This window comes from Sturnira hondurensis, unplaced genomic scaffold (genome assembly GCF_014824575.4).
Source record: "Sturnira hondurensis isolate 20B ecotype Veracruz unplaced genomic scaffold, ASM1482457v3 Scaffold0024333, whole genome shotgun sequence".
In the NCBI taxonomy this organism is placed as follows: domain Eukaryota; kingdom Metazoa; phylum Chordata; class Mammalia; order Chiroptera; family Phyllostomidae; genus Sturnira; species Sturnira hondurensis.
In genome coordinates, this window is record NW_028096964.1 from 690,382 (window position 1) to 716,092 (window position 25,711).

The 25,711-nt window shown below is 43.8% G+C and overlaps 1 protein-coding gene across 1 annotated transcript in view; it reads left to right on the plus strand.

Moving 5' to 3' along the window:
- Positions 1–322: 322 nt before the first annotated feature.
- The window catches only part of CARS2 (cysteinyl-tRNA synthetase 2, mitochondrial), a 47,880-nt gene continuing 22,491 nt past the window's right edge, over positions 323–25,711 (plus strand). The window contains exons 1-8 of the mRNA XM_037038363.1: positions 323–604; positions 945–995; positions 7,739–7,856; positions 16,524–16,595; positions 16,717–16,822; positions 19,413–19,496; positions 20,429–20,558; positions 24,567–24,700. Of these exons, the coding sequence (XP_036894258.1) occupies positions 393–604; positions 945–995; positions 7,739–7,856; positions 16,524–16,595; positions 16,717–16,822; positions 19,413–19,496; positions 20,429–20,558; positions 24,567–24,700 (907 nt within the window). The 5' untranslated portion in view covers positions 323–392. The remainder of the gene's footprint in view (positions 605–944; positions 996–7,738; positions 7,857–16,523; positions 16,596–16,716; positions 16,823–19,412; positions 19,497–20,428; positions 20,559–24,566; positions 24,701–25,711) is intronic.

Below are 25,711 nucleotides of genomic sequence, written 5' to 3' on the forward strand. Positions count from 1 at the left end.
CCGAAGGACACCAACAAGCCTAACGGAGGCTCCGCCTCCGCTTCCCTACTGCTGTTCCGGGATGGGCGTGGCTGGACCAAGTCCTCTTCCAAGATGGGCGCGGCTGTGCCGGGTCCTGTTTCTGGGTGAGGGGGGGCGGGAGTGGGACAGGTCCTAATTCCGGGGTGGCGGTGGCCCTAACTGGTGTCTTTCAGGGTGGGCGGGGCCTGGCCGAATAGCTTTTGGGGTGGGCGGAGGCTGTGCTGATCGTCTTCCGGGGGTGGGCGGGGCCTATGCTGAGCGATTTCTCCCGGGGTTGGTGGCACCCGGCCGGCCGGGCCTATTGGAAGTAGGCGTGGTGAATTTCCCAAGCTGCCTGAGTTCCCTAGTTTCGCCAGGCTCGCGGGCCTGTCATGCTGGGAGTATTCCGGGCTCGTCTGGCCACCCCGCTTCTCCAGGCCTCGCTGGGCCTAGGGCCGGGGCGGTGGCCAGGGCGGGCGGTGTCGGGGGTACGCAGGCAGGACTGGCTGCAGCCTGCAGGCCACGATACGGGCGTCAAGGTGTACAACAGCCTCACCCGGAGGAAGGACTCCTTAATCGTGGGCAGCGCGGATGCCGCCTCCTGGTAGCTCCCGGGGATTGTGCTGGGGGAGGTAGGGCAGGAAGGATTGTGGACTGAGCGTTTTGTGGGGAAAGTGGGGTTGGGTTCTCGGGTGGAAATCACTTAGTAAGTAATGAAATACGTGGGAAGGACCACTGAAGACGCCGGTATAGTTCCAGTGAATTGACAGGGTTTTAATATGAATTTAGCGAGTCAAGTAATAGATTCCTGGCTGTACATTCCCCAGAAGTGGTTACTTAAAAAAAAAAAAAACAAAGACATGGTTATATGATAATCTTATCCTAGAAAGTGGTGTCTTTCTTGCAAACAAGTTTCACATGATGGATTTTAACTTCGTTCCTAGGTATAGCTGTGGCCCAACTGTCTATGATCATGCACACCTTGGCCATGCTTGGTGAGTGTCCTGAGTTAGAATTTTTTCCTCTTTCAAGTGGCTACTTAAATATACTGAATAATTACTGTGTTCCAGGTATTGTGGGAAGCATACACGTTACAGTCTCATTTGGTTCTTGTAACAGTTCTGAACACATACCAATTTCACAGGTTAGGCAACTCAGGAGGCAACAAGAAGCAGCAGAAATGACCCATTCTGAAATTACATTAGATGTTTCTTGATATGTTCAGTGAGAGGAGGCCTTCCCAGGGGCCCTGGAATCAGCTGGTTATTTGTCCCAATTTCCCCCCCTTTGCCTCCCTCTCTTCAGCAACACCCCACTCCCTCAGGCAATCCCCACACCTTTGTTCATGTCCACAGATCATGTGTATAAGTTCTTTGGCTGTAGTAGGTGTCCTGTAGGGTTCAGGGGTACAGCCTCTCCTCTCACCCAAGCTGGGTACTCGAGGTGCATCCTCTGCATGGACTAAGCACATCCTCTTGTAGTTGAGCCTTGATTGGTCTTGGCAGGTCAATGGGAAGCATTTACCCACACCAGTCAGCTACAGGGACTGGCTCTGACCACTGACTACCAACCTTCACCCTCCATGGAAGATCAGCTGTGCAGTGGCAAGGTGGTGGTGCTCCAGCATGGTCTGTAGCTGTCCAATGGGTGCGTTGGTCCTGGGGTTTCTTGGGTGGTGCAGGCCAAGGTCAGCCCCCACCTGTGTTCCTCCCAGGGCCACCCTGCTTGAGCTATAAAGCAATATGAGATAGCTGCTACTTGTGCCGGGCTTGGAGGTTCCCAGGCAAAGCCAAGCTGTGAATCTAGGCTGGATGCTTCTAGTGTTGGGCCTGGGGCCACTTAGCCAAAGGTGCAGGGGTTGGGGCCTCATTGAGGCTGGCTGTTGCTATTTGAGAGAATTTGGGAAGTTGTGAAGCATGAGCCAAGACCCAACATTCATATGGAAAAGCCACTGTTAACAGCTTAGGTAGGCTCATAAGTTGGGTGGGATGGAGCTTCAGGGTATCTCCAGGGCAGGACAAACAGTGTTAGCTAGGTTGATTGAGTCTCTGATGTGGCACCTGTCTGCCTGCTCTGTGGTTCTGTGGCGGAAGGGTTCAGAAGAGGGACAATGGCCTCTGTGCAACTTTCTGTCTGGGAGAAAGCTCTTGATGCCAGACACTTCTGGTCCTCCCTGTGTGCCTCTGGTGCTTTCAAATTGCTACCCTGGTGCTGGAGCTCAACATGATTTGGTCTAAGCCTGTGCCTGTGTTCTTTAAGAGGAACTTCTTGGGGCTCCAGAACTTTCTTCCACTGACTCAATCCCCACTGGTTTTTGCAGCCAGAAGTTGTGGGGACTTATCTTCCTGGCACTACAACTCTCGGCTGGGGGGCCTGGTGTTGGGCTGGGACTCCTCACCCCTGAGATATCCCTCCCAAATTTTTATCTACCACTGGTGGATGCGGGACCAGCCCATTCTGCATCTCTGCCTCCTCACCTGCCTGGATGGATGTGGTTTCTTTAATTCTGTAGTTGTCAGACTTCCATTCAACTTGATTTCTGATAGTTCTGAATGATGGTTGTTCCATAGTTTAGTTGTAGTTTTCATTTGGTAGTGTGAGGAGGTGAGCTGGGTTTACCTTTGCCACCATCTTGACTGGAAGTCCTCCAGGAATTTCCATCAATTTGAATCTTCACAGTTTAGGGGATTGCTGCTTAACACAGTAACTGAAGTATGATGTATAGTGAGGGGTCAGCAATTATTGAGAGCAAGTAACCTTCCAGGGGTCACACATGTGGGAAGTATTGGAGCTGTGTAGGACTGGGTATATATATGACTTCTGTGCTTGCTCTCTCATTTATCAAAATTGCTACTTCCCCTAATATGTTGTATGTTCTCTTGTACATCAGTTAACTTATTTAGATCAAGACTAAAAGTAAAAGTTACACTTATTTAGTACACATTTTTTTTAAAAATAGTGTAGCACCCAGCAAAATCTGAACTTTTCTGTGTTTTGTTTTAACAAAATAAATGGTCTAGGAATCACTTTTTTCTCCACTTGGGCTAACTTACTATTAATTATAAAAAGCATACTTTTACCTCTTTGTTTAAATATAAAATATGTTAGGGAAATATTAAAAACAGTAATCTCCCAACTGGAAAAAATCTCTCTTCAATGGCAGAAGAGAAAGAAAATTTTTTTAAAAAGATTTTACTTATTTTTAGAGAGAGGAGAAGGGAGGGAGAAAGAGAGGGAAACATCAACGTGTGCTTGCCTCTCACACACCTCCTACTGGGGACCTGGCTGTAACCCAGGCATGTGCCCTGACTGGGAATCGAAGCAGTGACCCTTTGGTTCACAGGCCAGCACTCAATCCACTGAACCACAACAGCCAGGGCAGAAAACAATTTTATTGTCGAGTAAGTATGAAACCAGAATGGGATGCACATTATAGGTAACCTGCCAAAATGATTGCAAAGGCAGAAGAAATCGTTCTCTTCTACAGAGGTAAGTGGATACCACTCACTAGTTTAGGTGGGGTGTGCAGTGTAAGGTCTAGTGACAAGTTAGGCCCATTTCCTCCCATTGGGAGATAGAGCATTATTTCCCTTGATGACTTCTTTGTAAAGAGATGGCTTCCAGGTCCTTGAAACTTTCCTGAGTTGTGAACTGACAGAGACTTATTTAGTCATTAGAAAGATTTACATGCATGTGTTTTAAAAGGACTAAGGAGATAATTCTGAAAGGTGGGGGGAGTGGGGAACATCTCTTCTCTTACATTCAACCAGAGAATCAAGCCTCTAAGTTATGATTTGTATTTGCCCTTACAAATACAGAAACAAGTTAAAATCTTAAGTGTATAGCTGAATGTTCCTGGCTCTTAGATGGAGAAACAGAATGTTACCAACACCCAAGTCTTCTCTATGCCCCCCTTCATCTCTTCTTTTCCTGATCCCCCACTCAAGGATAACCACTCTGGAATCTTTGCTGGTGAGATAGAACTCATTCGTCAAAAGAAGTCATTTAATTCAAGATGCCCCTTCAAGGCAGAAAACATAAATACTACAAGATTTCTAAAAGGTTGGGAGATCTTGAGGGCAGGGATGGTCAGGAGTGGCTCCCCTACTCCTAAGATGATGTTCAGAATCCCAAGGACGTCCCTGTGGTTCTATAGGTCTGGCCCTGTTTACTCACCAGGTTCATGTCACTCCAGTGTCATCCCCAGGTAGCCACACCAGCCTCTATTTTTTAAAAAAAATACATATTCTTAATGGGCACCGATAGCACTTGCCGTGTGCCAGGCACTGTACTAGATGCTTTACAAACACCAGCCAATACTAGTAACACCAGGTGGCAATGCTATTATTATTACTTTTAATTTTATTAAGTTTATTGAGGTGATGTTGATTAATAAAATTACACAAGGATCAGGTGTACAATTCTATAATATATCACCTGTGCCAGTGTACAGATGCATTGTGCACTGTGTGTTCACTCAGTCAAGTCTTCTCCGGCCGCCGTGTGTTGACCCACGTTACCCTTGTCTATGTCCACCCCCCCCACATACACACAGCCTTCCCTTCTGCCTACTACCCTACTGTTGTCTGTGTCTGTGAGTTGTTTTTTGTCTTGTTTGTTCATTGGTTGCTTTTAGTTTTACATCCCACATATAAGTGAAGTCATAAGGTTCTTGACTTTCCATCTGACTTATTTCACTTAGCATGATATTTTCAAGGTCCGCCCATGTTGTCAAAAATGGCCGTATTTCATCTTTTCTGATAGCTGAGTAGTATTCCATTGCAAATATATATGTAGCACATCTTCTTTATCTAATTATCTATCAAAGGGCATTTCAACTGTTGGTTGTTCCCATGTTCTGGGTACTGTGGGTGCTACTGCAGTGACTATAGGGATACATGTACCTTTTTGAATAAATGTTTTCAAATTTTGGGGGTAGATACTCAGAAGAGGGATTGCTGGATCATATGGTAACTCTATTCTCAATTTTTTAAAAAGATTTTACGTATTTATTTTTAGAAAGAGCAGAAGGGAGGAAGAATGAGAGGGAGAGAAACATCAGTATGTGATTACCTTTCACATGCCCCCTACTGGGGATCAGGCCTGTAGCCCAAGCATATGTCCTGATTGGGAATCAAACCAGCGATCCTTTGGTTCACGTGCCAGCACTCAATCCACTAACCCACACCAGCCAGGGCTATTCTTAATTTTTTTAAGATTTTATTTATTATTAGGCAGAGGGGAAGGGAGGGAGAAAGAGAGGGTGAGAAATATTAATGTGTGGTTGCCTCTTGTGTACCACCTACTGGGGACCTGGCTCACAACCCAGGCATGTGACCTGACTGGGAATCAAACCAGCAACTCTTCAGTTTCCAGGCTGACACTCAGTCTGCTGAGCCACACCAGACAGGGCTCTATAATTTTTGAAGAACTTCCATGCTGTTTTCCAAAGTGGCTGTACCAATTTACATTCTTGCTAGCCATGTGTGTGAGGGTTCCTTTTTCTCCACAACCTCTCCAACACTTACTGTTACTTGTTAATAATAGGTGTTCTAACAGATGTGTTGTGGTATCTCTTTTTAAAAATTTATTTATTTTAATTGTGTTCAAGTATAGTTTTCTCTTCATTGTAGTTTTGATTTGTCCTTCCTTAATAGCTAGTGAAGTTGAGCATCTTTTCATATACTTGTTGGCCACTTACATGTCTTTTTGGGAGAAGGTCCTCTGCCCACTTTTTAATTGGATTGGTTGCTTTTTTGTTGTTGAATTGTATGAGTTCTTCATATATTTTGGATATTAACCCCTTATCAGAGGTGTTGTTTGCAAATGTCACCTCCTATTTGGTTGGTTGCCTTTTTGTGGATAATGGTTTTATTTGCTGTCCAGAAGTTTTTAGTTTGACAGAGTTTCATTCATTTATTTTTGCTTTTACTTTCCTTGCCTTTGGGATTAAATTAATAAAATTTCCTCTAAGTTCAAGGACCGTAAGTTTGGTACCATTGTTTTCCTCTATGTATTTTATTATTTCAGGTCTTATATTTATCTCTTTGTTTCATTTTGAGTTACTTTTTGTGTGAAGAGTCTTTCTTTTTCTGTTGTATGTTTTTGGCTGCTTCTTCAGAAATTATTTGCTCCTATACATGTAGGTTTATTTCTGGGCTCTCCGTTCTGTTCCATTGGTCTTTGTGTCCGTTCTTAGTGGCAGTGCTAGTATTATTTCCCAGTTCCAAATGGGGGGTACTGCAATGCAGAGGGCTGGCAGAACCAGCCTCAGGTCTCATGAGGGGAATTAGTGAACCAGGCAGATGGGTTGAGTTTGCATGCTCTGCCCTCTGCCGTGAAGCCTCCCATGGCTCTCTCGGCTCTCGTGGAGTGGCCCTTGGGAGGAGCTCTGAGTTCGCATTCTCAGCCCCTCTGCAGTGTCTCGGGGCCTTGAGCTCCTCTGGGCCAAGCATGTGGCTTCACTTTTGTTTTCACTCTTATGTCAGCTGTTTTCAACCTTTTTCATCTCATGCCACACATAAGCCAGTTACTAAAATTCTGCGTCACACCGAAAAAATTTTTCTTCTGCCAATCGGACAAAAAAAAAATAGGTGTAATTTGGATTCATTCACACCAGATGGCTGTTGTTGTGTTGGCTGTTGTCATTTTTTTAGTTTGACAAACTAAGGGAAAAGCAGTCAGTGCCCCCGACTAAACAGTCAGGTATTGCATGTTTTAAATGTTCTGTGATACACTGGTTGAAAACCACTGCTTTAGATACTTGTTAACTTTTTCTCTTAAATCTTATGTCTTGTAGAGTCTTTTCTTTCTCAAAGTGAATGAAGGTAGTAATAGGTCATGCTTGTTGGAATTTGTGCTGCATTAAGACTATGCATAACAGCCCTGCACATAGTTGGATTTTGCCCAATTTACAATATAATAAGAAGCCCAAGGCTTCAAAAGGTTGAATATCTTATCAAGAGTTTTGGAGATAGTTTTGGCACTAGAATGGAGGGCTTTGGACTCTGCTGTATTTGGGGTGAGTGAGTGTAGGAGGTTTAAGGGATATAATTACGGGGCTCATTTTCAACAGAAAATGGCTTTTTGAACTCAAATTTAGAGGGGCCATGTGGACATAGAGTTGAATATTATATTAAATTTTAACTTTGCTTTTATGGGAAACCAGCTTCTTGAGATTTTGGATGGATCTTAATGGATTTTGAGTTCAGTTTTACAAGTTTGAGTTTCCCCAGTATAGTTTACCAATAAGATCATGTTTTAATATTCTATAATAGTGTGCACATTTTTTCGTAATCTTGTACAGGTTTAATAGGATTGTATTTGTTTTGATATGTAGGTATTTGTATTTACTTCTCTTTTGTCATAGTAAAGCATTATAGTTATTGGAAAGCATGAAGAATGGTAAATGCTCTCAGTATTTTAACTACCTAGTGAGATTGTATTACGAATACAGTTTTATACAATTAAATAGATGTAAACTCACTTGAACAACAGCTCTTAAATTAAAAATGGTAACATGTATCCTGAAATTGAGGCAGTACTTGCGTCAATTTCTTGTGAGAACCAGTGGGGACCAGTCAGTAAAGTCTTTTCTTTTTTCCAGCTGCACTTGAACTATCGATTATATCCCATGCGTGAAGTCAGTCAGCAGCGTGTTGAAATGTAATGCACTCATTTTTAAGTATCACCATGATGACTCGGTGTGTTAAAAGCACCCTAATTTTTTTTCTTTCAGTTCATATGTTAGATTTGATATAATTCGAAGGATCCTAACCACAGTTTTTGGATGCAATATCATCATGGTGATGGGAATTACAGATGTGGATGATAAGATCATTAAAAGGGCCAATGAAGTAAGTATTGAAGATCCTGTGGATTGATAGCTTGGTGGATGATGTTCTGACCTCTGAGTGACAGTTTTTCTTACTTGTCGTTCACAAGTACTTTTCCCAACTTACTGTCCATGCATGTCCCAGTGAGTGTACTCTGATAGGTAATCAGAGGGATCTTTCTGTCCTGGTAAAGGAAGTTCAGGTTTATTTGATTTTGTCCCTGAAATCTGTAATGAATTGCCTCATTCTGTGGGGGCCTCCTGACTGTCAGCTCCCAAGGCACAGAGGGCAGTCAAAAGGGCACCTTTGGGCTAGGGAAATTTCCCTCACATGAGGTTTAATGTCATCGTTTGTTAAGTGAACAGCGCACTTCTCTTGTATCTCATGTGACATTTAAGGTAAGTTTTGGGGGGGGGAATTCTGATGAGGGATTAAATGAACAGTTATATGGATAGTTACACTTTTAAAAGTCTACTCTCAAAGTTTCATCTCTTCTGCTTTTTATAATTGGCAACTTTAACAATGATCTCTAAGGAGCTATAAATAGTTGTTAAATTATCTAATTTACTGGAAACAACTACATTGAGTTCTTCATATTACTGTAATTTTACAAAATGTATGTACTTATATAGTTTTTTTTTAGAAAACCAGTTTATGCTTTTGATTGTTTTACAGTTTGTTTTTTATACTAACTGTCCTTGAGAGTTTGTTCATGTCTTTAAATATTCTTGAACATTTTAAAATAGCCTTGTAGCATTCCATCACATGGATGTATCGTAATTTACCAGCTTTGTTTTTTGGACTCTTAGCTTACTTTTATATTCTGCTATTTTCTCTCAAATTTACTTTGTAGAAAACACATTTTTCTGTTTTCTACTGACTTGCCTTTTCAATCACTAGATAGCATTCCAACGTGGGTGGCTATTTAGCAGTTTCCCTACATCTCCCACCATCGGATATTTGTGTTGTTTCTAGCTGTTAAAAATGGTGCTGCGATGAATGTCTTTTTTTGTTTCCGTAAATACACTTTCCAAGTGGAACCATTAGGTTCAAGTTTGAGCAGTTTGTTTGATAAGTTCTGTTACTCTCCATAAGACTGGATCATTTCAGAGAGGTGCAGCTTCCCATTTCTATTTTGTTTGGGTAGTTTACTCACTGTATAGTGCTCCTCGCAGCACACTCAAACTCCATTTCCAGAACTGACACAGTGGACATCCGGGGTCAGACTTCTGCCTGACTTTGGCAAAGAGAAGTAAGGAGGGCAGTTCCTGTTCTTTTGGAGCTTGTGTCCAGTGAGGCAGAAGGACCTACAGACAGGTGCTCTGAGTGTGGCATAGTTTATTTTATAAGTCCTGATACAGGGATGCAAGGAAGATCACCCAGCTCTCCTGGAATTCAGAAATAACTTCCTTGAGGAGGGTAGCCCACACAGGATATTAAGCATTAGGAAGGGATCGACACACGAAGAGCAAGAATAATAAGGACATTCTAGGTAGAGGGAAGGGCATGAAGAATGGCAGGGCAGGGGCATGAAGGAGTGTGTTCTGTCTGGGAACCAACCAAGCCATTGTTTTGGGGACATTCGGGGGCCCTGCAGGCAATGCTGGAGAGCTAGGGGTACGACCTGGGCTTAGATGGTGTGTTGAGGACGTGGGTGTCCTTCTGGAGGCTCTCAGCATATTCTTGCACAGGATCTGTTTGGTCCACTGGAAGGGGTTCACTCTGGGGGTGGGGAGGACGGGACTGGAGATGGGAGGGGTCATTGGGAGCCGTGCACAGACAGAGGTCATTTCTCAGAGAGCAGACTGTGAGAGGAGAGCAAACGTAGGTTTGAGGTACCTAAAGAAATTCAAACCAACCTGGATGTAAAATTCATAAGTTCAATGAGCTCAGGGCTATGGTGTAATAAAAATATGTATTTGGTCTTTGTCCGTGGTTCCTGGCACAGAGTTCTTAATGCTATGGAATTTCCGGAGTAACGGAGGTCTTCTGTAGCTTATGAGACGACTGGTGTCTGGGGCCCCTGGATGGTTTCAGGGTGGGGGCCGGTGCCAGAAAGTCCAAGCCATGAGTAGAGCTGGCAGCTTTCACTCCCACCCTCATTCCTCTATCCCCCACCTTTTGAGAGGAGAGTGAGTGGCCTGAGATGGAATTGATCTTCAAGGGCCAGTGATTTAATCAACTCTCCCAAGTAACAAAGTCTCCATAAAACCCCAGAGGACAGGGCTTTGGGAGCTTCAGGGCTGGTGAACACAGGGAGGTGCTGGGTTGAGGGTGGGGGTTGGCATGTCCTGAGAGGGTGTGGGAGCCTCACCCCTTCCCTATACCTCGCCCTATGCATCTTGTCCATCTGGCTATCCTGAGTTGTGTCCTTTATAATAAACTGGTGGTGGTGAGTGCTTTCCTGAGTTGTGTGACTCATCCTATCAACCCCCTCAATTTTTAGTCATTGGGTAGAAACAACAATGGCCCAGGGACCACTGTTCACAGGTGGTGTCTGAAGCACGGGCAGTCTTTTGGGACTGACCCTATAATTTGTGGGGTCTGTGCTAACTCCAGAAGTTGGGTTTATAAGAGTATTCAATTGCATGACACCCCGCTAGATTCAGAGAACTAGAAAAGTGGTGATATTGGAGAAGACACCAAATCTTTGGTGTCAGAAAGAAGGCATTGCAGGACTAGAAGTGAAGACTGGGCAGTGCTAGCATTTTGGGGTTTTCACCCCATCCCTGGTTGTCTGTTCTCTATAACAATTTGGTGTAAGCCTTCGTCAACATTCAGTTCTGTCTCTGCCCCATGTCCAAATCCCACACCTGTGTTTCGTGTCCCTGGGGACACGTGTCTACCTTGGTTCAGCCATTTAAGGCCCTGGAGGTGAGGTTGTGACATAGTAACATGGCACAGGGGTGAGTGAAGGGCCAATCTGGAAGGGAAGCTGGCAGTGGGAAGCAAGAGAGCCTGCTCTATGTCTGCCGCAGCTGACCTCACAGCCCCCGCCATTGGCAGTGCATTATCCCCCTGACGCGGGAAGAGAGAACGGTCTGCAGTTGAAGTCGACCTCCCTGGCTGGATTTGGGATGGAAATGACAGAAAGAAATTAGAGATCTCGGGTGGAGTGAGGGAATGAGCAGTTTGAAGTAGCACCACAGCAGAGGTGGCATTTGGAAATGCCGGTTGTTAAGAAGGAAGGTGAGCAGGTCAGTGTTTCCCCTGTCATCGCACTCAGCTGGAACCTGAGATAGCGCAGATGTGTCCTTGCCCTTGGTGCATTGGGATCTGCTGAGAATCTTCCGAGATCAGAGGCGCAGATGTTGACCTGAAAGTTGTGGGAGCACGGCTGGTGGGAAGCTGAAGATTGGTCAGGCTCTGGAAGGGGCCTCGTGGGAAAGAACATGGGTGGTGGGAGACTGGGACAGGAACTGGGGGGATGTGCTGGGAGGGGACAGGCAGGACTCTAGGTGGCCCCCAGAGTGGTGAAGAGCCAGGAGTTCAGGGAGGGGCAGGTTTCAGGAAAGGGGGCTGTAGGGAGCAGTAAATGTAGCAAGAATGATGAGCTATTTAGAGGATGTCACAGATAAAAGTAAGATGCATTGATTGTTATTTTAAATTTTTTTCTATAGCCCTGGTTGAGAAAAAATCTCTAAGAGAGGAAATCTCTTAGAGATAGCCTTGGCTGGTGTGGCTCAGTGGATTGAGCACTAGCCTGCCAACCAAAGGGTTATTAATTCAATTCCTCGTCAGGGCACATGCCTGTGCTGAGGGCCAGGTTCCCAGTAGGGGGCGCATGAGAGGCAACCACACATTGATGTTTCTCTTTCTCCCTCCCCCTCTCAAAAAATAATAAATAAATAAAATCTTTTTCAAAAGTTTTTATGATACTCAGAATATGAAAATTTGGTAAAGTTGGTTTAAAGATCCTAAATATAAAAGAGTGCTTAATTTTTGACACTTGAAAATTTTTGTATTTATTACATGGCAAGATGCTAATATGGCGTTGAATAGGTGTTTTTGTTCTCAAAATAGTATCTTTAAGATGGTAAACCATGTATCTGAAATCACATGGCTATGAAAACACCTGTTTGTTTTTTAGTAACTAGCAAACAGGCCATTCTTATTATCTAATGCAAGCTGTTTTACTGATGGCTATATCCTTCATACCATCTGCTCTAATGCTTGCTTTTAAAATATTTTGAATTATGATACTACACTTTTCCTAATCACTCCCTTGGCTTTAATTTTGGGCACAGTTTCATAGTTTGCCAAGAATAAAAACTGCTAGCAGATTTGGGGGATAAGAATTAAGAGGCATGGTGTATTTGCACAGTGACATTTTGTATTAAGAAAATCTTAATAAACATGTCAAAGCTATTTGAGCCAAAGTTATTCTTTTTGTGCTTCAAAACACTGGCCTACATTGCCCTTCTTTCCCAGAGGTGGGCTGGACACTCTGCTGAGAGCTGAGGGTCCGTCCAGCCAGGGAGAGAGCTGACCTGGAGTGATGTCTGGTGACAAGGGTGATGTCTGGTGACCACTGGACAGTGATCTGGATGAACAAGGGTGAGGACTCCATTGCGGCCCCTACGTCCTCCTGTAGTTTTCCTGGAAAGTGAAAGAGAACAGCTGTGATCCGCTGCTTAAAAATAAAGTTTAAAAGTTTTACTTTTAGAATATGGTTCTCTCTCTCTCCCCCAAGGCCAGCAATAGATGTTATCCCTTGTCCAATTCATTGTCACCCATGAACATTTCTGAACCCTGTCCTCCAGGGTTGTGCCGTGTGAGCTAGAGAAGCCACGTGTGTTATTTGTTCAGGCAATACTGTACTCAATAAGTCACTTAACTGTGTGTGTGTGTCGGTGTTATTCCCCCATTTTAGAACTAGACAAATTGATTCTAAAGTTCAGATGGGATAGCAAAATATAAGAATAGCCAGGAAAAGCCTGTAAAAGAAGAGTATTGAAAAGGGAGTAGTCCTACCAAATATTAAAACATATTTTAAAAGCTATAGACAGCCCTGGCTGGCGTAGCTCAGTGGATTGAGCGCGGGCCTGCGAACCAGACAATCGCGGTTCGATTCCCAGTCAGGGCACAGGCCGGTTCCTTGCAGGCTAACTACCAGCATGGGAGGCACAAAAGGCAACCATACATTGATGTTTCTCTCCCTCTCTCCTTCCCCTCTAAAAAATAAATAAATAAATAAATAAAAAATTAAAAAAAAAAAAAGCTATAGACAATTTTTTTGTTTTCACATATTCTTTCCTTTTTAGGGGGACAGCTTTACTGAGGTAGAATGGACCCACAGTCAATTGCATACAGTGCACAGGAGGTGTGCAGCATGCTAACACTTGCACACCTGTGAGCACATCTCAGTGTTGAGATGGTGAACATCTCCATCCATCACCCCTGACAGTTTTTGCTGTCCCTTGCTGTCCCCCCTCCTGCTCTCCGTGCCACGCTGTCTCTCAGCATTCGCCAACCTGCTCTCTGTCTCTGCGAAGATTGTGAAATTACATGTTCCTGAACAGATAGATACAGGAATAGACAGATAATAGAACGCACTAGAAAGTCTAGAAATAGATAAATAATGGAAATTTGTTTTATAATAAAGATGATATTTCAAATCAGTGGGGAACAGATGGATTATTCAGTAGAAAGTATTGACGGACAGTTGGGTAGCCATCTGGGGAAAAAATAAACCAAAGTTGGACATACGCCTCACAACTAAATTCAAGGCAGGTCAGAGATTTAATGTAAAAGAAATGGAACCACAAATTACTAAAAGAACCTCAGGGCACTTTTATAGCCTTATATTGGAGAAGGCTTTCCTAAGTTTGTTTTTAAACCCAGAAGCCATTTGTGGGAAAAGGCTGAGAAATATAAAAGACTGCTAAATATTAACATAAACTTTTCTACATGCCATAAAATAGCCATAAAGTTTAAAGATTGAAAAAAACTGAAATTCACATCAAAGATAAAAGGCTGCTTTCTTTTATATAAAACTACTTTGTACAATCAGTAAGAAAAGAACTATAATTCAGTAGAAACATGGGTGGGTGTGGGTAATTACAAATCATTTAATACAAATAGTTTGTAAACATGTGAGATGTTCAAGCTCACTCAAAATAAGAAAAGAACAAATTACAATAAAATTACAATGAGAAAGCATTTTTTTAGCCTTCATGTTGATAAAATCTTGACATTTGCTGTCACCGTGCAGGTTAGGACGTGGGTAACGGACACCTGTGTGCTTTGCAGGCCAGGTTCGGGTTGGCGCACCTTCTGCAGAAGGCAGTTAGTTGGCAGTGGTTAGCAAACACCTTCTGTGGTTTCACATCTAGGTCTATAGCTCATGGATTTGCCCCTGTGGCAGTGATGTGTGTGTGTGGTCATGCTTGTCTCAGTAAGAGATGGGAGAGTAATTGAAGAGGACTTGTGAGTAAATAGTTCCTGAAATGTCTGGGATGGAGCCTTTGAAAGGAAGGTGGTGGCTCCTTGTGCTCTGTGTGGACAGGGCTGGAACGTTGTTGCTAGAGAGGGAAGCCAGGTGTAGGCCAAGTGTGGAAAGTGCTACATTTCCAGAAGAGGGTGCAAATATGTGTATGACCATAGTCTTGCTCCCGACACAACTGGTGGCAGTGTTTGCCTTCTGGGAGGGAGGCCAGTCCTGAGCACCCTTATGTCATTCACATTCCCTGGGAGAGAGTTTCCTGTGCAGAAAACAAAACTACATATAATTAAACACAAGCTGACCATTAGGTCCGAAACTGCACAGTATTTGAAGCTTCTGAAGTGAAAAATAACACTGAATTCTACAAAGTTGTGCCACAGGAAAAGGACTAATATGTGCTGATCACCGGCTATATCTGGGTGCATGCTAGGTGTTTTATCTCTTCAATAGGGATATTAATGTGTTTTTTTCCCTCTTCACAGCGTTGACTTTCTCTTTGCATGCTGAATCCTCATAGCAATCTAAGGATCATTAGGTGGGATTATTTTCATGTTGCCAAGAAAGCCTAAGGCACAGAGGTTTAGGGTTACCCAAGACCCACAGCCAAAAAGACACTGCGGTGGCAGCACTTCATTCACCAGATTTCTTTCTTCAGCACATGTTCCTTGGCCTCAGTTTCCAGGATGATTGCTGCTTCGGGGCCCTGAGCTAGGGAGGCGGTAGTTTCAAGGTGCTGTTTCACTTGAGAAAGTTTCTAATACTCTGGAGCAGGAATTTCTTCCTCATAACACGGTTGCTGTATTTCTCAAGGTCGGGAGGGAGGAGCAGGGAAGAGGAGGACCCAGCACGAAGCAGGTGCTGCCGATGCTGGTTGAGTTCCAGTGGCTCACAGGTCACTTCGCAGGCTCAACAACTAGGAAGTCGGGCTTAGCCTCATAACTTCACAGTGTGTCGTGCTTCTGTCCTGGGAGTGTTTTTCCACTGGAAAGGAAGGAATACTTCTGTAAGCCTAGTTTTGGTGCGAGCCCCCTCTAGGTCCCGGGCAGCAGGTACGTGCCCCCATACCTGCTGTGTTCAGAATTCGACACCTGTTCATGGCAGGGTATTGCCCATCCCCCGGAGCCCAGCTGTGGCCCTGTGGGATTGAACACCCATCACAATCTCTATATTCATGTGTTCTATGGCTTTTCAATATTTCTTAGAGATTTCCTCTCTCATGTATTTTTGACTTATTTACTTTTGCCTCCTGAGGAGTAAGTTACAGAATAGAAACTCAAGTGTCTGGTTATTATGTACAATAGATTGATCTGGCCTGCCCCTATTCTAGAAAAACAGGTTTGTTTGAAAACCACTTTTAATAATCAAAAATTATTGACTGCCCCTATTCTAGAAAAACAGGTTTGTTTGAAAACCACTTTTAATAATCAAAAATTATTGATCAATTATAATCAATAATCAAAAATTATTGATTTTATAGAGAGAGGAAGTGAAAGGGAGAAGCATCATTTTGTTGTTCTACTTATTTGTGCATTCATTGTTTGGTTCCTGCATGTGCTCTGACTGGGGATTGAACCTGCAACTTGGCATATTGGGATGATGCTCTAACCAACCGAGCTTTCTGCCCAGGGTTAAAACAGAGGTTTTTTATATGTTTAAGGTTTTGTTTTGAGTTATATAATGGAAATCATGACGTTGTTTATTTCTTTTTTCTCTTTGACCAGAAAACAGGGTCAACAAAACTTTTTGATTAGTAGCTAGTCTACCAGTAGCTAAGCTACTAGAATAAGTTGACTACCTAGAATTAAATACCCTTTGTGTGTGTGTTGGGGGCGGGGGCACTCCAGGCATTTTGTTTTAAAATTTTAATCTTTATTGTGTTTTTTCAATTACCATTTAGTCCCCTTGTGCCCCCTCCCCGCCAGCAATCACCACACTGCTGTCCGTTACCATGAGTCCTTTTTCCTTTTTGCTCAGTCCCTCCATCCCCTAAGCTCCCCCCACCCCACCCTCTAGCTGTCATCCTGCTCTCCATCTATGAGTCTGTCCACATTTTCCTAGTTAGTTCAGTTTGTTCATTAGATTCCACTAAATGCCCTTTTTGTGAGCAGTCATGCCAAACTGAGGCCAAGCCACAATGAGGCCACGTGAACCAGCCCTCCCACGCGGGAGCTAAGTGGTGCCTCCACGTGGTTCTGTTGTGAATACTCCACATTTCCTAATAGGCTCACCTAATCTTTTTGCAGATGAAGATATCACCTGCTTCTCTGGCCAATCTCTATGAAGAAGATTTTAAACAAGCTATGGCAGCCTTGAAGGTAAAGTGCGGTGTTGTTGATTCTTCTTACCATGAAGAAAAGAAGCTGGAACAATGGAAGCCAGTTGTGGCTGAGCTACCCGTTTGAACTTTGGAGACAGTCATCTCGTTCTTTCTTTCAGGTTCTTCCACCCACAGTGTACTTGAGGGTAACTGAAAATATTCCTCAGATCATTTCTTTCATTGAAGGAATAATTGCTAATGGGCACGCCTATTCAACAGCAGAAGGTGGGGGTTATTTTATAAACCCTGGTTGTTGGTAGTACTGATAGGACTTTGAAAAACTGGACACACATTTATGAGTTGTTTGAATATGCCAAATGTTTTACTGTCTCTCTCGATGTAATTCCTACAGTGAAAATGTTGTGAGGTTTCCCTACGGTTATTGTCTTTGCAAAAAACAGCAGCATCAGTTTCTTTAAAAAATATTCACCACAGTCACGGAAAGAGACGACCATCGGGAGAGCTAGATAAGGCAAATGTGGCATAACCCTCACAGTGGTTGGCTCTAGAGGGTAGGTGTGTGGGTGTTCTTGGGTCTTCTTTCAACTCCGTTTACAGTTTTTTATAACTAAAGCTGAGGACAGTGGCAGTGCCTGTAAGGCCCACTCTTGTCGAAGCCTGGCCCCTAGTCAGTCGTCTTGGGTGGGCCTGCTGTTTTCCGTGAACCAGTGAAACAAAGCTGTGGGCATCCTGACACTGGGGGCACTTGGCACTTCCACAGCGATCCCTGAATAAAAGACATCACCATTATCAGACCTGAGACAGCGGGCGGTTCCGCAACAGCATCCCTTATTCTCCACGTCTTCACACGTATCCTGTGGTTTCCTGCCTTCCCATGTCTTGACTTAATTCAGGTCACCCACTGCACGTGGCTGTGTCCCTTTCAGCTCCTCGAGACAGTCCCCACTTTGTTCCCTTCATTGTGGACTTGTGGCAGAGGCTGACCGGGCCAGTTGTCTTTGGGATTGGCGTGGTCACTTCCTTCTGGTAGAGCTCAGCTGGTTTGGGGGCTGCTGCCTTTTATTTGGTGGCCTCGGGGAAAGACTGGCATCCTGGCATTTTGCTGCCTCAACAACGAGGCATGGTTTTCAGCCGAACCTCCTGCTTTCCAGTCATTCTTCCCAAATCTAAATCCTGGCCGTCCCACAAACCCTGACCAGAGCTTTCTCTCTCCCAGGAAGTTTTCTTTACTGCCCGTAGCTGAAAGTGAACTTCACGCTCTCAGCTTTGAGATCTGAACTGCATAGGATGGATAACAGCCTCAGCTGCTGTTAATATATTCATATTTTCTCAGTTCCTGGGCCAGAAAAACCTTTGCTCTTAGCGAATAACCAGCTAGAGGACCTAGCCCAGGGTTGGGAGTGTTCAGGCACTACAATGCTTGCTGTAAGGTAGTAACGAAATACAAAGCGTGAAAATGGAGACGATATATGGGGATTATTAGAGTGTAAGCACCTGTCTTTCATGGTCCTACCTGAGAGCATAGGACACACGTGAGAGGCCCCCTGGCCCCTGGCAACATATGTTGCCTTTCTCAGTAGTCCACGCTTAAGGGAGGACTTGCAATCTGTTACTTTCTCATATTTGCTATATTTAGATTTTGTTTCTAAGAAAAACTTGTTTTAAAGGGCTTAGGTGACTGAACTGGAATTGGTTCCAGAAATACAGGAATTGTTTTCCTGCTGTCCTGTAACTTGAAGTAAGACACAGAACCCAGGTAAACTGATTCGTGTTCATGAACTTAGAGATTCTCACATGCTTTAGGAAAAAATGCTGTTTATGACTGTGCTTTCGTGGAAGTTTTTCATAATGGTAAATATAATTAAAGTAAATTTAATTTTACTGGAACTCTATTAATTTGGACTTTGTGACAGTTTTACAAAGCTTGGTTGTAATTTGGTCTTTGAACTATTTGTGGAAACAATTTGTTCAGCAAATTGACACCAAAGTGATATGTTTCCCCCTAAACAAAGGAATGGGGAAACTCATTCTTCCATTAAAGGCATTAGTTTCTTTCACTTTTAAAGCATTTTCAAGTGTTGTTTACATTCTGACTTATCCCAGAGTACTTCTCCCTGTTTCTGCAGTTTGTCGCAGCTTGTGATAAGCCCCGCCTTCCGAGGAAGGGCTCTGAGGGGATGAGGCGGAACTGGGTCACCTGGGGTCTCTTGTCCAAGCAGCCGCTGCAGCTCCGGCCCAACTGTCTTCCTGCCAGAGCTCCAGCCATGACACCACCTCCCTGTGCCGCCTCCTTATACTTCATAGTTGGAAGTGGCAAGGGCTGGCTGCTGCTGGCTCTGTGGTGACCTCGTGGTGGAGGTCACCATGCACCCTCGGTCTAAAAACGTGGACCATATGCGTTTCAGTGAAAGAGCAGCCACAGGAATGCTTGAGTGTGGAGCTGTGTGTAACCTAAGTAAAAAGGAGTCTTGGAGGGTGTCCAGTTAGGAAAGGGTTTCTTTGTTGATTGTGTGTAACGTGAAGCCCAGAGCTGAAGGCAGGCCAATGATAACACCCACTTTTCCTTTTTCTTGTTAGAAAGAATTGCCTCAGCATTTGACACAGAACTTACTCTGTGTTGTCACTTCTACATCTGGACGTCTGTGTTGTGTCCAGTTGCATGCTTCTGAAACAGAGTGCTGCTAGTGTTACTTTTGATTTTAAAATAGAGTAAAGGGTGACAAAGGAAGGCCAGATGTCATATTTGATGTTTAAATTCTAATTCCTTTTAGTTATTAAGCTTATATGTAAGCTTACTATATGCTGATATTTAAGACTGAGAAATGATGGACTCGTAATTACCTTTATAAAACAGGCAATGTCTACTTTGATCTGCAGTCACGAGGAGACAAGTACGGCAAGCTCGTTGGTGTGGTTCCTGGTCCCGCTGCAGAGCCAGGTGGGTCCACCCTCACCCTCCCGTCTCAGGCTCTGCGGGGCCTGAGCACAGACTCAGCTTCTGCTTTCCCAGTGCTCACTCCCTCAGGGGCAGTGATGGTACAGACAGTTGATCACAGCTATGTTTTACCTTTAACTGCACTTTTTCAAATAGAGAAAACTTGTACAGTACAAGGTCACATGGCATGCGACACGCCTCCTCCCCGCTTCCGCCTGGTCCTCTAGCTCCTCCCCCTAGAGACAGCACATCCTCCCATTCTCGTGGCTGATTTCGGAGACGTGAAACATGCATTTAAGGTTTCTTCGTGTCTTTTCAACGCCTGGTAGCTCATTTCTTTTTGGCACCGAATACTATTGCACTATCTGATGTATCACACTTTATCCATTCACTGACTGAAGGAGATCTTGATTGTTTCCAAGTTTTGGAATTTAAAGAGAGTCCAATACTGGCTCATTGTACGACCTTCAACAATAACCTAAACTTTCTTGTTTGATTCTCTTTACTCTTTGAAAGTGATTGATATTCTGACAATTTTCCTTTTTGGTCTCAATTTTTTCTTTAGAAGAGTTACTCAAACTCAGTTACTGATAAATGCAGCTCTCTCCCAAGACAGACTAAGGAAGAATGGAAATACAGTGCTCAGAAAGAAGCATCCCTATGCGTTTATTTGAAATCTCAACTTAGTCATTATTCTACTTACTGAAACTGACCTCACTGCTGGTAGGCCTCATGCTATTGGCCTATTTTAGGTACAAGTATTTAGTAGTCCTTCTAGACATTATGTGGGGAAAGAAAAAACATACGAGTGAGAAATGTGACGTTCCTTATAAGAAGGAACAGAATCTTTGGGCAGTGCTTCAGTTTTGTGGGATTTTGGTTTGTCTTGTCCATTCTAGATTCTCCCTCTTTGACCAACCATTTGTTATTGGCAGGTGATTCTGACAAGCGGCATGCCAGTGACTTTGCCCTATGGAAGGCAGCTAAACCCCAGGAGATGTTTTGGGCTTCTCCTTGGGGAAACGGAAGGCCTGGCTGGCATATTGAATGTTCTACCATCTCAAGGTAAGATTTTCCTGGATTCTTCCTGTGTTTGTGATGTGAAAGCTCCAGCAATGCCTGACGTGGTCAGCAGAGGGTGCAGATGGGGCAAGTTTAGTCTGCACCAATGCAGACAAAGCGCGGGTAGTTTGGGAAGAAAGATTAGCGTTCATTTGGGACTGGCTATAAGAAAGGAAACAAGCCCTGGCCAGTGGCTCGGTTAGTGGGAGTGTCATCCTGTACCGCTAAGGGCTGTTGGGTTTGACTCCCAATCAGGGCACTAGCCTGGGTAGCAGGTTCAATCCCTGGTCAGGGCATGAATGGGGTTGGCTGTTCAATGGTTCTCTCTCCCTCTCTACTTTCCTCTCTCTGTAAAATCAGTGAACATTTAACTGGGTGGGTGCACAAAACATGACATCTTTATCTTTCCATCATTACTTGTGCTTTTTAGTAAGAAAGCCCACTCTATGGAGTAGTTTTTGATTTCCCATCACCCACAGGCCAGTTCCAGGTTGCCTTCGTCTCTGCCGAGGTGGGTTCAGGGAACACCAGCCCTACGGCTGAGGGCCTCGGGGACAGGGGACTGAACCACCTTCCTTTTACTTGCTCTCTCAGTCCATAGAACCTTAGCCTCATAGCCTGATCAGATTCCACTGAGCATCAACCCTAGTTTCCACACTCTGGCTTCTCAGCCTTCAGTCTGCGCCTTCCACCAGCTCTTCACCCCAGCAACACCATGCTCAGGATGCTTGTGTCTCAGGAATGTCCATAAACACAGGTCCTCCTCTGACCTTGACCCCTTCCAGCAACTCTCTTTTTTGTTTGCTTCTTGTTACCATCTACATGTGACCTGCTACTGCCTAGCTGTCAACCCAGGTATCCCCACTGACCCTGATCTCCCGAAGTCACCAGTGACCGGGTCAGTGACAGGCAGCCTGATGCCCCTGCTTTCTCCTTGGTCTCTGAAACAACTCTCTTCTGGTTGTGGCATCTGTGCTGGGGCCTTGTCCACTTTCTGCTTGATCTCCTCTGCAGACACCCCTTTGGCACTATCCATGAGTCTGCCCGCGGCCAGATGCCCGTGTGTGTGTGTGTGTGTGTGTGCGCGCACGCGCGCGCAAGTGACAGAAGGCAGCACACTGCATGTGCTGTGCTGTTCTGTCTCTCTTTACTTAGCGATCTCTCCCGGAATTCCCTTGTGTCAATTTGCCGAGCTCTTCATTACTTGTCTCCTGGCTCCATGGTGCTGCATCGTGCGTGTGGCTTAAACATTGCTCATTTAGCTAGTACCCTAAGGAGGAGCTTTTTGGTGTTCTCAGTATTTTGCTCTTACAAATACCTTGTGTATGTCTTTCCTGTTTGTGAGGGTAAGAGTTTGTTTTTTTTTTAAAGATTTATTTATTTTTAGAGAGAGGGAAAGGGAGTGAGCAAGAGAAGGAGAGAAACACTGATGTGCCCTGGGGGAATCAAACTAGTGATCTTTCGGTTGGCAGGACAATGCCCAACCCACAGAGCCACACCAGTTAGGGAAGATAAGGGGTTTTTAAGTATCAGATTGACTCATAGATCTGGGGGTTATTTTTTTAGATTTTATTTATTCATTTTTAGAGAGAGGGGAAGGGAGGCAGAAAGGGAGAGAAGCATCAATGTGCAAGAGACACATAGATTGGTTGCGTCTTGCATGCCCCTTACTGGGGACCTGGCTGGCAACTCTGGCCTGTGGCATCACCAGAAATCGAACCAGCGATCTTTCAGTTTGCAGGCTGATACTTAATCAACTGAGCCACACCAGCCAAGTATTAACTCATAGATTTTGATATAGTTCATATGTTTCAATTCATTGTAGATATTTATTATAGTATTTTTACAGTGGAGCTATAATAAGTTTTTAAAATTAGAAACATAAAGAAAGCATGCCTAAGATGAACATTTCAAACCTCTAGCCACACCACCAATTTTCAGATCAACCAACCCAATCACCCTCAAATTAGTTGTATCTGGCGCTGTTTCCTGGCTGGGTATAAATGTGTGTGTTAGCAAGGGTGATTATCTCCTACAAGACCACTCTGTCCCATGCACTAACCCCACACTGGTTGCATTTTTAGCCCCACATAGGTTGACGCCATTCTGCCAGGTAGAAAGCCTCATCCTCCATGACCTGTCCATCCAAATTTCGTTCATTCCGGTTAAGACCCAGGAGGTGTTCTCCCCTCCACCGCATCTCCCTCTGTTGCCCTCGCCTTTGGTGATTTCTATGTGGCCATCTAGAAACACCTCCAAATTCCTGAGACATCAAGCCTGCATGTTGCTATGAAGGATGGGTCCCACTTTTCATTAAAAACAAGCAAGCAGCTATGTGCAGCTCTCGGTCATACATAAATATATAACCACTTAATGTGCATTTATAAATCGTTGGTCGACAGCAATGTGGGATGTACATTGGATTGTAAAAAGATGTTTAATTTTAGATTCAATTGGTTACTTTAAAGCAAATACAGAACATTTAACTTTAAACCTAATGTTACCATTAAATATTTTATTTTGTTGGAATCTAAATAATGAATATAGACTTTTCTTCTTCTCAGATTTCTCTTATTTTAAAAAAGGTCTAATGTACAGACAAGAGTAAAGTTAAATTGTGGACCCACAGTTTCGCTTTATTAAACCTTAACATCGTCATATTTGCTTCGGATCTCCGTGAAAATGAATCCCTCGATCCAAATGAGGCCCCTTATGCTGTCCTACCCAGTCCCAGGCCCTCCCACCTCCCACTCTCCTTCATAGCATGTGAATTTCAAGGACCATAAGAGAGTCTCTAAAAGCCATCCCTAAGGATGCAGGATGACGGACAACCGGCTCAGCCACAGCGCGATTCTTACCGACACTTAGCTAAAACGTGACTGGTGTGTGTGCAGATTTTCCAGGATCCAGGAGCCAGAGTGAGAAGAGTCGGCCTTCAGCAGGAAGGGATCTCAGTGAGGCTGTGGCACCTTTGAAAATGTCTGTTTTAAACCATTTTTAGGAAATTCATGATGGTCTGCTTGGCAGCCTTGCTTGTCGGCCGGGGGAGGTGTCCTCAACTCCCCAACCCCCACAAACCAAGATTTCCACTGTGCTGATAGATTTTTTAAAAAGATTTTATTTATTTATCCTTAGAGAGGAAGGGAAGGAGAGAGGGAGAGAAATATCAATGTATGTTTGCCTCTTGTGGGTCCCCTACTGGGAAGTGGCCTGCAACCCAGGCATGTGCCCTGACTGGGAATCAAACAGATGACCTTTGGTTCATAGGCTGGTGTTCAATCCACTGAGCCACCCCAGCCAGGGCAGATTTTTGCATTTTTAATGTCTCCTAAAGCAGCTGCTAGTGAACCTGTATGGTTCACACTGCTGTGGGTAGTTTTCACAGGTGCTTTGGTGAGAGGTGCCCAGGCTTTGAGTGGTCTGGCCAGCACCAAAGTCCCCATCGGCTTGGTTAGAGTGTGCCGTTGTGCAGGACACGAGCTTTTCCAGGCTCTACGGCGTAGTGTTTGAGCGGAACTGTCAACAGCCAAACTGCATGGATTTGAATTCTGTTAACGCATTTTGCAAATATGAGCACTAAATATAGTTTTATTTTCAAAAGTCAAATTAAAAATTCTCTTGATTTTATAGTTCTTGTCTTGTTGAAATTGGAAAACCACTAAACTTTACCTATTGAAAGTAAGAAAAGGTAATTTTGTAAGTTTTTAAAAACTGTATATCTAGAACAAAGAGAATTAAATTTGTTTACTAGGAGGGAAAGCTGTGAATTAGGAATTTTATGAATTAAGTGTCTGTAGTAAAAGGAAAATCTTTGGATGAGGGATTTAAGAAGTAAAAACAGAATTTTAGTTTTTGTTTGCATCAGTTAAATTTTCACATATATTGATTTAAAATTGGGATTCATTTAATTTACTCATTGCACAAAGGCCAGAAGGGTTCAATATAAGATGTGGTTTGGAGAAGCATGGTGTTTCATTGAATTAATTCATGGCTGTATGCTGTGTCTTGCAGTTTGGTGTTTGGAAGTCAACTGGATATCCATTCAGGTGGGATAGACCTAGCTTTTCCGCATCATGAAAATGAAATTGCACAGTGTGAGGTCTTTCATCAGTGCCAGCAATGGGGAAATTATTTTCTACATTCTGGTAAGTAGTGACTTCAGATTAATTTGTTCTATTTCAGTTCTGTCAATTTCATCTTTTATTTGTGAAACAGCTGCATTTGGAAACACATAGGTCTGCTAAAATAGGCCAAGAATTGGAGTTTTCTCCTAAATTGTTTTCGAATTTCAGTCAGTTGGACATGAATTTCCTTGGATGGAAATGAGTCTGCCTCTTTGGAATTGAAATATGGAAAGTGTTTTACAGTGCAGTTGTATGTAAGTTTTTTCTAATAAAACTATTAAGGCACTTCAAATAGTATGATGTAATCACTATTAGGAATATGCCAATTTTGAGCTATAATATTGTCACCATATGTATCTGTCGTCCTCTGACACCACTGCCTCTCATTTCATGTTTAAAAATGAGTTGGTTAAGGCTAGCCTTCTGTTCTCAGAAGTAGACTGTGAAACAAGCAGCATCCTTGAACATGGCAGTGCTGGGATTTCCTTTGATGCACGGGAAGACTCATATGTCCAAATTTTGACAGAGGTCATGGAGCAATGACAGACTGGTTTTATGACCTTTTTAAAATGGACAGCTAAGTGAAGAAAGATAAAGGGTGTTTTGTAGCTACAGGGTTGGGAGATGAAGATAATCAACATCTAAAACACAGTGTATTAACAAATACTATTTCTTTAAGAAACAGTATTTGTTAATACAAATACTTGAATTGAGCAAACTAGGATTTTCCAGGGAAGTTATGGTAAGTGCAGAGACGCTCCAGTTTTATAATATGCGGTAGGCTGCTTACAGTCTGGAGTAAGGGCTCACTTGGGTCCCCTTCATGGCGGTGAACTGATGCCGCTGCCCACCGCGAAGGGCACTTACCGCAGTGTCTCCTTTACTCTTGAGTCTCCTGGGAGGCGTTCCCACCCTCCCCGTGTGAACTCGGGTGCCCCAGGAACAAGCATCTCTGTTCTCTGCAATGGCCAAGTCCTTTCTGTACTGCCTTAAAGTAGTCTGAAAAGAAGCAGAGCTGGCCGAAATGCTCTG